This window comes from Triplophysa dalaica, chromosome 4 (assembly GCF_015846415.1).
Source record: "Triplophysa dalaica isolate WHDGS20190420 chromosome 4, ASM1584641v1, whole genome shotgun sequence".
Classification (NCBI taxonomy): Eukaryota; Metazoa; Chordata; class Actinopteri; order Cypriniformes; family Nemacheilidae; genus Triplophysa; species Triplophysa dalaica.
This window is the reverse complement of record NC_079545.1, coordinates 16,468,444-16,480,093: the sequence shown is the minus strand read 5'-3', so window position 1 is coordinate 16,480,093 and position 11,650 is coordinate 16,468,444. Positions and strand designations below refer to the sequence as shown.

The 11,650-nt window shown below is 35.2% G+C and overlaps 1 protein-coding gene across 3 annotated transcripts; it reads right to left on the bottom strand.

The window, feature by feature from the left end:
• Window positions 1-6,519: 6,519 nt before the first annotated feature.
• On the bottom strand, window positions 6,520-11,374 carry gps2 (G protein pathway suppressor 2). 3 transcript variants are annotated; one of them, XM_056746335.1, is made up of 12 exons: window positions 10,782-11,365; window positions 10,323-10,440; window positions 10,128-10,237; window positions 9,829-9,941; window positions 9,463-9,542; window positions 9,283-9,362; window positions 9,009-9,183; window positions 8,832-8,915; window positions 8,254-8,330; window positions 8,052-8,147; window positions 7,774-7,857; window positions 6,520-7,213 (listed from the first exon to the last, which is right to left on the bottom strand). In XM_056746335.1, exons 1-12 carry the CDS (start codon window positions 10,782-10,784, stop codon window positions 7,121-7,123), a joined length of 1,113 nt encoding a protein of 370 aa, XP_056602313.1. In that variant the 5' UTR covers window positions 10,785-11,365; the 3' UTR covers window positions 6,520-7,120. The 3 variants fall into 3 exon arrangements, with proteins under 3 accessions (XP_056602313.1, XP_056602314.1, XP_056602315.1); XM_056746336.1 differs by having other exon boundaries at window positions 11,186-11,361; XM_056746337.1 differs by lacking the exon at window positions 7,774-7,857 and having other exon boundaries at window positions 10,782-11,374.
• Between the last annotated feature and the right edge of the window lie 276 nt (window positions 11,375-11,650).

Sequence of the window (11,650 nt, the reverse complement as noted above, 5' to 3'; positions counted from 1 at the left end):
ACCAAATAGCAAAATGTAATTTCACTCAGGAATCTTATCAAGTAGGCTAACCATTTCAAATAAAAATAGATTATTCTATGTCTGGAGGTAGTCTTATTGTATGTCCTGGATTACTTGGAAATATTTGTGTGGTAGTGATTAGTGAAATAAGAAAAGAGAAATGAACAAAAACCAGCAGATTATTCACATGTAACGTGTAATGCACAGCCAACAATGTCAACAAAGACAAGTAGTGTTTACGTCCTTATATTTTTTACTAGGAAAATTTAGTGTTTAAGAAAAAGGAGACGAGCAACTTTGTTATGTGTATACAGCATCACGGTATATTTAGAGTAAATTAAAACTACTTGATATTGGTAAATATACATATTCTTCACCTTCTCTGCTAATTGTTTATTGAATTGCTATTTTTTTTACAATCATCAATCCAGTAATTTAATATTATGGTGTTAGAGTTTTACTTTTGTATCTCTCAAGTTTAAAACATTGTCACAAAGGGTTTTTCCTTTGCATGATATCATTTGTTTTGTTGAAATATTTAATGCACGGAAGAAAACAAAATGTAGGGTACTCTTGCAGCAATGTATGTGTGTGAGAGAAAAGTCAGTAGAACTAGAAATCACTCGATTTTAAAAGATTGTCTCTGTTAAAATGAAAATATGATAATAATGCAAAATTCACAACATTAATGTCGTATTTACTTTATTTTGTTTATAGTGAATGCTAAATATTCAAGTGCTGTAAAATAAAATCAGCACATAAACCCTGACACGTGGAGCATTTCTTCTGTCTTTCTGCCCTTTTGTCTGCCCCTTATTCCGGTTTTGTAGATAAAAGACATTTGGAAGTCGTAGGAAATCTAATGTTCGAAAATCTACAATATCCTGATAATTCTTTGGGTGAATATGTTGTGTGTTGTAATTAAAGGCTATATTTGTAATTTATAACCTTGGATGTTTATTGGCAGTATATTTGGTGAAAATTAAAACGAGATTGTTTGTATTAGCTATTAGTGCAATTCACTATATTTGAGGAAATAGACACTCGATGATGTTTATATTAGATTTAAAAATCCAAAATTCTCAATCATGGTTTGAAAAATAACAGACACTTGATGTCATGTTAGCATTTCCTCATCATTTTTCTCTTCTAATTTGTAGCTCCGACTCGCAAGTGTAACATTTAGTTTATTACTTACCTATAAATAATGTATATATATTATATTAAAAACATAATTCAAATAAATGAAAAATGCATATCTTCAGCATACTTTTAAAATGGCTGATTCTGATCTAAGACATCCCTGATCATCCCAAAAATCCCAAAAATGACCCAAATTGCATTTTAAAATCATGAATTTATAACAATGCGATTTACAGAATTGCTTTTAATCCTGATATTTTAGAGATAGTTCTGAGATTCAGCTTTGAGGCTGTTCGTGTCTCATCAGTTCCTTTCAAGCACATGTTTCTTAGCATTTAGCTGCCAGGCACCTCTGCACAGGATAACTATGTAAGAACAAGAATACATTCGAAAATCGTCGAAACGGTGAATTTCGAATTGTCAATATGCAAAATGTATCCGATTTGGTGAAATGAGCACATAAATGTAGAACTCCTACAGGTCAAACTACCCTGTCACCCACCTGCAGTCAAAGTTTGGAGCTTCAGTCCCATAACTCGGAATAAACTTCTCAAATCCTGAATATGAAGTCGAAGGATAGGTGGGTTCCATTCCAAAAAATTCCCGTCCATGAACAATACGCGAATATTGTTAAAATTGATCAGTTCTAGACAGAAAAGGCGGCTACATGCACACGTTATGTGAACTTATCAAATAAGAACCAAAAACGTCATTGGGGGGGAAGAGGGACAACCAATAGGTTTCGTACGCCATGCATTTTAAATATGTTGACGAAATGTATAACCCCTAGAATATCCACGAACATGTTTCGGCCCTTCAACAAATGCATACAACTTGAAATGAACTACTGCCATCTGAAATACTGTTCAAAAATTAAATAAAAATGTAAAGACAGAAATAAACACCCATAGAACTATCACTTACCTGATTTACATGAGGATAAAACTTGGCAAAAGATCGCTTAAAAACAACAAATAAACCATCGATACCCAGTGATGTGGTACTTTCCTGCCAAGAAACGAAGCATCAGACCCATACATTGGTTGCCAAAGATATACTTTCACTTTGACACAAGTAGTTTAAAAATGACTAAAAACATAAGTAGTATAACAAGAATTTAGTTTTGTAGTCGGAAGATGTAATTTTTTAGTTTCTCTATAGCCGAATCATCTTCATGAGTCATGATAGGCTAGTCCCTCTCTCTCTCCCTCCCTTCTTCTCTCTCTCATACCGGCTTAAACTGCATTGTCAAACTTCCGCCCTGCCTGTTGGTCTGCATACAAAACCTCCCGGCCATTTTAGTGTCTGATTCTTCTTTTTATTCTCATATAAAAAAAGATGGAGACCAAAAGTGTCCCTAAGCATTTCTGCCATGTAGCATTTAGATCTCACATTTGCAACTCTCTTCCTCGAATGAATCTTCCCGCTTGTTTAGTCACATGTTACCTCTCACGTCACTGTCCTAATTTAACTAGCTGACCTAGCATCACACTGTGCACACTACATTAGGCACACAGAGAACTAACACAACACGCAGAGTGATCTGACAACCAACTGTCTTTCACTCAGAATCTGCCAAGAGCCAAGTAGTTTCACTTTTATTTCTTGACTTTGCGTTGACTAATATTGTGCATTTAACAGAGCTGTTTTGGTTTTATTGCAGATTAGGGAAATAATGACTGAACGGCTGATGCCAGTTTAGGGTGACACAAGAAGCCAGGATTATTAGACAGAAATCTTATAGAGGTTTCCTCATTATGACCACGGACCACGGAATCATTGTTATTCCCTGAGCACAAACACAAAGTTAACAGAGGAAGTAAATGTGCTCAATGCACTCTGCAGTCTTTTTTTAAGAATCTTGGTTTTTGTCATCTTCAACATGTGTCATTTGAATTTCATTTGAATTGTAAATCTGGTTTACTTTGTGACTGTTTGAAATAGAGAGCCGTTTGAGGAAAAGAGCTGAAGCCAACATGTGGGCGGGCCGGAGATGAATAAACAGCTAAATTTGTTTTTAACACACACACACCTCATTCTCAATTGTTTTGAATCCAATTTCTCTCACATTCTCTTTCATAAAAATATACCAGATATTGTAATGAAACTCAAGACCAGTACAATGCGTAACATTATATGCCATAATGTATGCAAATTTCTTTCCATAAACACATTTTTAAATGTTTGATTGAACTGCTATCACAAATGTTACCCACAATTAGCAAACACTCAACAAGTGCAATAATTAAAAATAAGAAGTGGTATTGAAAGTGAGACAAATCGGCTCAACCCCACACAACCTCTTTCACAACGTCCTGCCAAGCTTTGGCCACTTTTGGAAACCATTTGGAAGACAGCGATAGTTAACACCATTTTCAATGGTACTTTCCCCACAGTTACTCTTGCTAGGAGGAAATCATACCTTGCAAAAGCATTCTCATTACAATGCGTTTTTGTATTACCTACTGTACAAAGCCCTAAACGGTTTGGCCCCTACTTACTTCCCAACAAACAATTTCAACGTCTGGTTAAGCAGACCATATAGGTCTGGAGTAACCCACTTCTAGCCCAAATAACTTTTGAAGTTGTCGTTTTTTCCTTAAACTTATTCCATCATGTAAACACAAACCAACAGTGTCTAGACCGTTTGGTATAATTTATTTTTCTCTAAGAGATGTCTAATAGTTGTCCGAACACAGCCAAGGCAAAATTTTAAGACAAGTCATCAATTAGATGGCTATTGAACGACTACATGTATACTTCTAATAGACGGTGAATATGTGTCTAAATTTGGGGGTCTAACCATAACCTAAGAATTGACCAGTCATCAATTAGACAGCTAATAAATGGCTACGTTGTCAAATAGAAAACAAAAAAAAGGCTAAATAATTATTTTTATTCATTAAAACAACTTAAAAGTTTTATTAAGAAAAAGAACATTTAAAAACTCAGAAAAATTTAAACATAAAAAGAAAGGGACGAAACAAAATGTTATTTATACAATATACTGTAGTTGCAGAAAATATTATTGATTATGATAAAAATATGGAAAATTGCCCAAAAGCAACTTAAGATAAAAAATATAAAAAATGACAAAATAAAAACTTAAATAACTTAGCCCTACTCTAAAATAATAAATATAATTCAAATCAATAGCGAAATTGAAAGGTTAACCCTTTTGTTGGTTTACTTAGTTTAACAAACAGACAACCAACAGTGAACTTTAAGGAAAATATGAATAGTTGGTTTCAATTCTTCATCCCCTCCAATCTTCTCCCTTGTGCTTTCTGGGAAGTTGATCATCAAATCATCGTCCAAATAAAAAACATGCATGAGAAAAGTTTTTTTCACTTTAAGTGGATAACAGTGTTACAGTATAAGCCACTTTGTAGTTAGCTGTTAAGGCTAACTTAACTTACGTGCTCCTGTACTGTGACACCAGTGTTTCTTTCTATCCTGAAATGGTCTCCTTTGTACATTTATGTGAATTCAAGAGTGTAAACATGATTCATGTTGAACATTTTATAATTTGTTGTGAAATCCACACATATTTTGCACTCTTTGGATCAGCATGAGAAGGTTTAGATGCTACGTAACGTAGAAGAAGCTTTAAAATGTACGTTGGGCCTAAACCATTCAGTTCTTTATAAAACTGAAATCAATATGTAAATAACTCGAAACCAGTGTAAAGACTACAGAACTGTAAGGACCGGTTTCACAGAACAGGCATAGGGGTTGTCTTGAAAGCTTATTCTACACCACTTCGCTATTAAAAAACACATGTACAATAACTTTGTCATTATTATTGTTAAGTAAAGATTGTGATGTCAAAAGTTTCTCATTCATTTATTTTGTATTCAACATATGCTGTTATGACACATTGTCCGACGCCAACAGAGTTTGACCTTATGGATGCAATAGGAGGGCATTTAATTCCCTGAAAATATCAATATCTTAATATAGAAAATAAAAGAAATATATTTTACATTACCTGTTAAATTTCTTTGTATTGTAATATTTCTTTATTGTGTTTACATTTTCATTTATAAATGTATTATGTTTGGTCATTTTCTTTAATGTATTTTCTTTATATTTTTTTATGCTTAATAATTACGTATTATATATAAGCTTTATATTTTCACTGTTTGATGACTAGTCTTTTCTTGGGCTATGGTTAGACGTCCATTAGATTTTCACTGACAGCCCAAATTCAGCCTAGTTTTAGCCTAGACCCATATTCACCGCCTATTAGATGAATACATGTAGTCGTTTAATAGGCCATAATTGATGACTAGTCTATTCTGGTCTATGGTCAGACCAAGAAAATTTTGCCGTTTTAGCCTAGATGTCCGGGCTATGTTCGCACGGATATTAGACGTCTTTGAGACGCAAAATTGCTTGCTGGGTTGACAAAGCTTCAATCACATTACAACCCATCACGGTCTCTAAGACCTCAAAACTCCATACTTTTGACAACACCTAGAATAATCCACCAGGGGGTAGAGCTTTCTCATGTTAAGCACCTAAACTCTGGAATAGCCTTCCTGATACTGTTCGAGGATCAGACATACTCTCCGAATTTAAATCTAGATTAAAGAAATATTTTAACCCAAGCTTTCATTTAATGCATAATATGCTAAATAGGAAGACTGCATTTATTAGATATTTGCCCGGTTTGACAGACAAGGCTCAAGGCTAATCCCAGACTAGATGAATGTTGGAGCAGTCTTACTGACAATAACTTGCCTTAAAACATCTTAAAGTATGTCAGCGCCATAGTTTTGTATCAAGATGCACACCAGTAATGTTTTTTACTAAGGTATTTTTGTAATAATATCTTAAATAGCCTAATTTAACCAAGGGTTAGTCCGGGCTTAAACTAAACCCTGTATGTGAAACCGGGCCATAATTTACTAGAATGATCTTGCTTGTTTTATAAACACCATGCACTGTGCTGTGTCTTACCTTTTTGTGTTTTTCTTATTTTCTCCTGTAAAGCGGCTTTGGAACAATGGACATTGTGAAATGCGCTAAAGTAAAATTGAATTTTTGTTGAACTTATTAAAAACGCGTCAGCCAGGTCAGGTGCATTTAACAGTTGATCTCCTTAAATATATTAGGTCATATTTTTCCTAATAAAACCTAAATATGTTCAAAGAACAGTGCCGCTTTTTACGTAAATGCTTCATGAATTGATTTTCCCTCTGGATCTCCGTTCTAAGAATTTGTAAAGACGCGGTCATTTGAAATGTAGAGGTGCTTTAAGCGAATAGAAACAGCTGCATGTATTAAAATGTGCTTTATATTTAGTTGTTTGGCTGCTAGATACAAGTTATATTTTACATAGGTAGATCACAACTCGTATATAGACAACACTTAAAAGAACAATATATATATATATATATATATATATATATATATATATATTTACTATTTATTACTATGTTTACAAACTCTGTTTAACAGAATTTCATAATTAATTTTAAATTCTAAGTGCAATTTATGTACATTCAGTTTGTTGGCTAAACATTGCATTAACAATTTTAAAATCATGAAAATACTAATTTCATGTGGTTGCTTGAATATATGGGAAGTGCATAAATGATGTAAATTAGAGACAGCCCTGAGTGGGAGGTCTGTTAAAAAACGTGACAACAGAATATTCTGTTTTGTTTCTAGTTTAGTTTTTTTTTTTTTAAATAGATGCTACTAGCATTGGCACTGGTGCTTTCAAATAAATAGAAAATAAGCATTCTGACACATCCCACTGTAATATTTAGGTAAACATCATGTACCCTGTAAAAAAGGGAGGTCTAGCAGAGAAAAAAGGTGCTTGTGACAGTAACACAGTCATGTGTTCTAAATCATAACACTTTGTTGCCAAGCTATGTGTGCTGTGTTGCTTTGAGCTTTCCATCACATGGATGGATCTTGTCTTGTCTCCAATGTCAAGCAAGTTGATCAATGAAGATGATATCTATTTGCTGTGATGATAAAATCTCTGCCCTGATTGGCAGTGGGAGAGGTAGGTGTGGCGAGGGGTTGGTTGAGAAGAGCTCTGAAATGTAGCCTGTTAAAAAAGAAAACAGAAAGATACCTCATGAGATAAAAGTTTAAGGTAGACCGATATCTTTTACACACATCCATCATGCAATCAAATATATATACACACATACAGTAAAAATTTTCAACTTTCAGTTTTTTCTGAATTTACTATTTATAGATACATTATTAAAATACAAATATTCATTCTGTGAACTAGTGACAATATTTCTCCTAAATTCCAATGAAAATATAGTTTTTTTATTTGAGACAAACTGGTCAACAAAAAAGATGCAATGTTTGCAGACCTTGGATACTGCAAAGAAAGCAAGTTCATATTCATGTTTTAACAACACAATACTAACGTTTTACGTTAGAATTAGTTCAAAAATCATTATATAATGAAATAAACCAGATTTTTCACAACTTTAATGCATCTAGACAAGCTCTCAGTCTTTCACATTGCTGTTGGGTGACTTTGTGTCATGCCTGCGGTTTGTTAAAATTCAGACTGGACTGGAATTGTCACAAAACAAATGCTGATTAAAAACAAATCTGGTGTGGTCTCTTAGTTCTGAGAAAACGTACTGCATGTGCTTGTTGTGTGGGTGTGCTGTGAGTGAATGCGCCTGGAGAAGCTGGCCTTGATGGGTGTGCATATGGTAAGCCAGACTGCCCGAAAACAAAAAAGAAATAGTCAATCACAAATGGCTTTACTACAGTATCACAGCAAAAGTACTATTGAGCCCAAGGATTAGCAAGAGTATCAGAATTCTGTTTGTCAAGAATTTGTATACACAGTATATATATATTTTTTTTTTTTGACAACACGCCAGGATCAATCAGAAAAATATTTTGGCTCTTACCTTGCCAGGAGAGATCTGGACAGCAATGGAAGGAGACTGCAGCAAACCGCCACCACTGACATGTAGAGCCTGGGGATGCATGGGCCTCAGAGGACTCTGAATATCACATTAGCAAATAAATTCACACAGAGACAAGGGACCATTGAAAACAGCTTACTCTTTCTAACGGATCACAATGTATTTTTATAAAAATCCTACTTACAGAGTCTGTGAAGCCGGACTGCTGGTTTGCATGTTCCAGCTGTTTCTGCAAAGGGATCCCAGCGCTGGGAATATATCCTGCAGAGGATGCCAGGATAGAGAAAAGCATAAAAGCAGATGAGCAAAGAGTTGGAAGAGAGATGAAAGAGAGTGAGAGTGAAAAGGTAACGTTGACCAAATCGATGGATGAGAAAGTAATACAGATGTAATAAAAGACCTGCTTTAAAATCTAGATCATACTTTTTCTAAACATCTGCCTTAAAGTTAGAGTTAACCCAAAAATAATCCTCATTTACTCACCCACGAGTTGTCCCAAATCAACTAATGAACACGGAGAAAGATATTTGGAAGAATGTTTGCATCCAAACAGTAGTCAAAAGTGCACCAGACCTGTTTGCTTTCCTACATTCACTCTTCAGTACAATGAAAATCATCATACAGATTTAGAACAACTGAAGAATGAGTAAATGAAGACAAAATCTTCATTTTTGGGTGAACTTTTCCTTCAAAAATCCTTTGAACGTTTCAAAATGGAACCTCATAAATTAATGCTTAAAAAAGGTAATATTGATTTTACACCTTGCTGTGACGTGAAGTGACTGTGAACTGCATAGCCCTGTTGCTGATGGGGCAAATACTGCATGGCCTGAAATGCCGATGCACCTTGAAACAAAAAAATCACAGACAACATGAAGATGAACACAATTGGAACCTTTTGATTCTTGCAAAAATCATCTGACAAATAAAACATGATACCTCTGAGTTGTGAACCACTGGCATAGCTGGCTGGCACCGGCTGAGCAGAAGCAAAAGGTGATGTATGCTGTGGTTGGGTGACTCCGTACGGGCTGTGAGTAGGCTGGGCTCCAGAGTACTGTCCATGCTCTGTTCCACTTGCACTATATCCAGGCTGAGACTGGAAATGGCGCGTCTGCAGAGGGGCAAATCACACGTCTTTTAAATAAACATACACAAGCATACATTTGAAATACAACCATACACTATCGTTACATTCAACAGTCACACTCACTGGGATGACCGGTGACTGAAAGAGCTGTTTGCTTCGTTCTCCCAGAAGAGGACCAGGTCGCCCATGACTCACCTGGCCTCCTACGAAAAGAATATTTATAGGCAATTCAAAGTTGTAAGGGGATTCTTGATTCATAAACAACACATTTCTTTCTTTTGAGGGGTTGCTTATGAGGGTCACCTTGCATGCTGATAAGGTGCTGTCCTGTGTGGATGGCCATGTTGGACTGGTATGTTGCCGAAGTCAGAGTTGTCATGTCACTGTGCACATATTTATCAAAGTAAAGTAATATAACTACCAATTTGTCAGATCAAGCAGAGAATAGATGTTAATTAGTGTATTATGTAATAAAAACATGTGTTTATTAAATAATTAACAATGTCAATTTTAAGTAGATTTTAGTTGAGTAAATATTGTTTGAAGCAATTATGTGTATCTCGCTTGTCATCATTAAGTTATATAGTTTAAATGTCATTGAATAAGGTTTAATTCCTGCAGGTGAAATAATTGTGAAATATCTGAATCTCATCGCTCTTTGTTCTTTACCTCTGTTCCTTCCGTCGTCGTTTCTCTTCTTCGTGAAGGACTTTTTTCAGCTGCAGGAAGAGCTGGTGCTTCTCCTCCTGAAGACACTGCAGCTTCTCCTCCATCTTCAAAATCTGAAGAATGAGAAAGAAAGAGCTTTGATTAAGAATCACAAATAGTCAAGTTTACTGTTATTATTATAAATGAAACACAGTGTCTCTTAAGGAAATCTAACAATGAAAAAAGTAATATGAATAGGTACAGTAATAACCCATACCAACATAACAAACTCCATCTTTAAAGTAGATCAATCAACAGACCTGCTCTTTAGTTTCTTCTAAAGACATCCTCTCCTCCATCTCCTTCTTCCTTTTTCTCTCTTCCTCCTCCTTAAGTTTCTGTTCCATCATTTTGTCAACCTCTTCCTCCTCTGAAAAAAAAACAATTGAATAGAGATTAAATATTTAAAATCAGTCTTCAACAGACACAATTTACACAACGATTTCAGATCTCACCTTGCCTCTTCCGCTCCCTCTCCCTCATAATGTGCTTGTGTAAGGCACGTGCCATTGCATTGGACAATTTGGGCCTATCCAGAAGAGCCGGCATGATGGTGTGAACTGGTGGTGCCAGCTACAGTACAGATGAAAATATATTTCAAAAAGACAAATATCACAAATATCAGTATCTCTCTCACTACATTGACTTCCTCATAGAGATTCAGATTTTACTGTCCCGACCACCGTTGGTACAGTCACAGTGAGAAACATTTCAAGAACTGAAAGTCAGGCAATTATTTAACAACAATATTATACTAATAAGAAGCGATAACATGCTTTGCTGTAAGACAAACAAGTCATAATGTCAAAATGTCAACATTTTCGACAAGTCTAGATAGAGACATCACAACACAACCAAAGCAGCAGCTGTCAAAAAGTTGACGAGCCTTGCCGACGTTGATCACACCAACTTACCATATTAAATCTTAAAACCAAAGACTACGAATGAGAGCAAAGTATTAACAGTAAAAAGGTGGTATTCTGAAAAACAAATGAACGCTAACGTAATAAATTTGCAAATAAATATAGTGGGATGCCTTTTTCATTCGCTAACTAGCTATGCTTGCAGCAGCCCGACGACGGCGTTGACAGTCTAACGTTATTCATTAAATCTGTCCGTAAAATGAATCTTCCATAGACATGATTTCAGACATAGTCATTTTAATAATACTGACTTCCAGTGTGTTGCATTAACACATAAGTATTAGGCTAGCAGGCTAACGGCTCATGTGACAGCTCAGTCAGCTAAGTTAGCTTAGCTAGCAAAAAAATCAGGCAATAGAAAGAAAGTCTCGCAATGAAATTTTCATGTGACGCACTTTTGTCCGTTTCCGAGATTAAAAGTATACTGAGCTTGTTTGAAGAATATCCATAAAGAAAACACAAATAACTGACAGTTATTGACCAAAATGAAAATGTCAGAAAACTCAGTTGTCGCACTTCCGGTGTGGGTGTGTCTTCATTACGCATTTAGAAGACGCTAATCCAAAGGAAAATTCCTGTCATGTAACATGTTATGTGATATTATGTTATAAGCATTGTATGTTTGATATATCTGGAAAAAAGTTAATTCTTCCCGAATCAAAGTATTCATTCTTAGTCTGTAGTTACAGTATTCGTTCTCTAAAATAAATCACAATGGGCCCAATTGAGCAGGACTTTAATACCCTTGACATTCTTACAAAGTCCACTGTGTTTAATGGTTCAAATTTGTTTTTAAATTCTGTGATCAAACAAATTTCGAAAGCAGAAATATTAGTTATGACATCACCAGACCTGTGAAA

Excerpts from the sequence above, each read along its gene's own strand:
- gps2 (XM_056746335.1), bottom strand. Across the intron at positions 10,238-10,322 it reads GAGGGAGCGGAAGAGGCAAG|AGGAGGAAGAGGTTGACAAA; the intron begins GTGAGATCTGAA and ends TTTTTTTTTCAG. Across the intron at positions 8,148-8,253 it reads AGTCCGGCTTCACAGACTCT|AGTCCTCTGAGGCCCATGCA; the intron begins GTAAGTAGGATT and ends TGTGATATTCAG.